General features: G+C 56.4%; 1 protein-coding gene across 1 annotated transcript in view; it reads left to right on the forward strand.

The window, feature by feature from the left end:
* The window catches only part of BRD9 (bromodomain containing 9), a 29484-nt gene that overhangs the window by 5063 nt on the left and 21291 nt on the right, over positions 1–3130 (forward strand). Inside the window, exons 2-4 of the mRNA XM_021687086.2 lie at positions 613–827; positions 1147–1279; positions 2724–2784. Of these exons, the coding sequence (XP_021542761.2) occupies positions 613–827; positions 1147–1279; positions 2724–2784 (409 nt within the window). The remainder of the gene's footprint in view (positions 1–612; positions 828–1146; positions 1280–2723; positions 2785–3130) is intronic.

Genomic DNA, 3130 nt, shown 5'->3' on the forward strand with positions numbered 1-3130 from the left:
CCGGGCTCGCGGGCGGGGGTCCCGGGGAGGGTCCCGGGCTCGCGGGCGGGGTCCCAGGCGCCAGGGTTCTGGGATCACTAGCTGGGGTCCGAGTCGGGAGTCCAGGGCTCCCAGGTACCTGGTTCGTCTCCTGTATCCGAAAGGAAGGAGCCAAGCACCTCTGTTGGCTCTTGTGGTCTTGGACAACTTGGTAACTGTCTCTCGTGCCGCCTCCTGCCTGTGGGTTCCGGCAGGAGCTGTGAGCCCACACCGGTGGCTGCTGCAGGACAGGGGGGGTGAACACCAGCCCGGAGCTTAGCGGTGGGGCATCAGGCTGCTGGGTCCCCTTCCTGCTTTGTTCCTTCCCCCCGACAGTGAGGCAAACTGCTTTCCTCGAGGCCTCCCTGAGGATAATGCAGCAGGAAGGGGAGAGAAGACCCAGCTGCGCTGGGGTTTGCCTCACTGACTTCCCTTGATGGTTCTGCAATCCCCCTGCCTGCTGCCTTAGCGTGGCCAATCCCACCCCTCCTGGTCACACCTGCGCGTTGGGCCAGCCCTGCCACCAAGCTGGGTGGTAGCTCCTGCCTGTACACGTTGCAGGCACCCAGTGAAGCCCGCTGTCTCTGTTTACAGATTACACAGACAAGCCCCTGGAGAAGCCCCTGAAGCTGGTCCTCAAGGTTGGAGGAAGTGAAGTGACTGAGCTTTCAGGGTCTGGGCACGACTCCAGTTACTACGATGACAGGTCAGACCACGAGCGCGAGCGACACAAAGAAAAAAAGAAGAAGAAGAAAAAGAAATCGGAGAAGGAGAAGCACCTCGATGATGAAGAAAGAAGGAAAAGGAAGGTAAAACACAGTCGCAGTTGGCATGTGGTGGCCCCAAGCCCTCCGGAGGGCAGGCTGTGAGTGCTGCGGGGCCTCAGGAAACGGTCGTTCTGTTTGTAGCAAAACACAAATCAGGAAGGTCCTTCGCTTTGTTTCTGGCTCTTTGTGCATCGTTTCTGAGCCAAGCCGCGGGGGTGGTCGTCTAGGGTGGGAATCTGAAGCGAGAAGTGCCTCCATCTGGAGGGGGGTTTTCTCTCTCAGCTTCGTGTTTCCCCTCAGTTACAGGAGATCTGTTTAAAACTGCTTGCCTTGCTCTCGCTGCCCTGACTCTGCCTCACAGGAAGAGAAGAAGCGGAAACGGGAAAAGGAGCATGGCGACACGGAGGGAGAGGCCGACGACTTTGATCCTGGGAAGAAGGTGGATGTGGAGCCGCCCCCTGATAGGCCCATGCGCGCGTGCCGGACACAGCCAGGCGAGTGGAGCGCTGTAGAGGCTTTCTTGGAGCTTCACGGCTCATCTCTGACCTCGCGGCTGGCGCTCCCGTCAGCCCCTTGGGAGGAGCACAGGACGGAGGGAATGCTGTTTTCCCAACATGAAGCATAGCTGGGCCTGAGGTCTTACTGTCCCCCTGAGCTTCTAGAGCAGGGCTTGGCCAGCGACTGCTCCTGAGTCCCACTCCTCATTAAACTCCTGAGCTCATCGTGGATGGGAGGAAACTAGTACTCGGGTCAGTCACTGAGGCTGTCAGAAACCACGGGGGCTGTGCCCGCCTCACTGAAGGAGAGGCTCCGAAATGCTGGAGAGTCTGTGATCTGTGTGCGGTCACTTCCCACAGGCTTTCACGTAGTCAGGAGGCACTGAGGGACGCAGTCTTGTCTCAGGCGTTTCTTTTCTGGACTTTGGGTTTGACTGCCTACGATTTGGGAGGGAGGAGGGGGTGTTGCATTGCAGGCATTGTGGGGGGCTGCGTTCCCGCAGTCCCCGTCCCCTGTGCAGGTTAGTGCCATGGTGGACTTGGGGCTGCTAGGCACGGTGGGGCACAGAGAAGGTCAGGCGTGAAGTCTGCGGAGTTTGGACGGTCTCTGGTCACCGTGAGCTTAGTCTGAATAGCTGCTCGCTTGAGGTCACATGTGCAGTGCTTCCCTCCCATGTGCCTGAAGAGCTGCTCTTCACACCTGCCCTGGTCTCTGTGTCTATTGAGGACCCACTTGAGGTCTGCACTCCTGTCGTGCTTCAACCCTGGAACCAGCCATCTCCCCAAGGAGCCCTGGTTCCTTTGTGCAGCATGGCATTCAGAAACCGAGGTCTGGGTGCTGGGTGTGGCCCTCAGTGGGTGGCACGAGGATAGATCACCCGCGTACTCAACAGCTGAGAGAACAAAAGCTACGCTGGCATCTGTGTTCACATTCACCAAAATCCACGATTTCACACAGTGGGCCCAGAGACGCAGTTAACAGCAGCTCTCACAAGAACCCTGGTGCGGTGTGTATTTGTGCCTTTTTCACAGGTGAGGAACAGCGGCATGACCAGAGGTTTAGGACTCCCAAAACAATAATTGGTGAAGCTCCACCTCTGTGTCCAAAGCCTCTGTCCTCTTCTTTGTACTGTGTCTGGAATGTACCGGGCCCGGTAGTGCCCTGGATGGGCATAGACTGATGAGGGACAGTTCCCTGTTGTTGTGCTAAGGGTGTTGGCACTCTGAGGGGTTTTTGGGACTGATGCTGTGATGGAAGTCCTTGCCCACGCACCTGAGCTTCTTGGGGGCCAGGACTGGTCTGGTTTATCCTGGTATGCAGTTCCGGTGGGAACCTAAAACGCTGTGAAACATGAAATGGCTAAGTACACACTGGGGAGTTGGAGCTCTCCAAATACCAAAATCTCTCGACTCATCTTTATTTTATTTTTTGATTCATCAGCTGAGAACGAGAGCACACCTATTCAGCAACTGTTAGAGCACTTTCTCCGCCAGCTCCAGAGGTAAACAGATTCTCAAGAGCTTGAGCTTGGAAACATTCGGGGTGTCTTCCCTTGTGAGGTGTTCTTCCCCCAGCTCTACCACCTGTGGAGCAGACCCTTGCCTAGTCTGGTGGGGGGTGGTCAGGCGCGTGCGGCAGCAGCGTGCAGGGAGAGCTCCGTCTGCCGAGTCCTTGCAGGCCGGTCAGGGCCACCGTGATGCAGATGTCATGGCTGGAGCTGGGACGGCAGTTTGGGAACTTTTAGTCATCAAAGTACCTACCGCAATTCTAAAGAGCGTGGGTTTTATTTTTAAGATCATAATAGTAACTTAAAATTTGGTGAGTTGTATTACATATTTATCATGAGG

This window comes from Neomonachus schauinslandi, chromosome 7, assembly GCF_002201575.2.
Source record: "Neomonachus schauinslandi chromosome 7, ASM220157v2, whole genome shotgun sequence".
Lineage (NCBI taxonomy): Eukaryota > Metazoa > Chordata > Mammalia > Carnivora > Phocidae > Neomonachus > Neomonachus schauinslandi.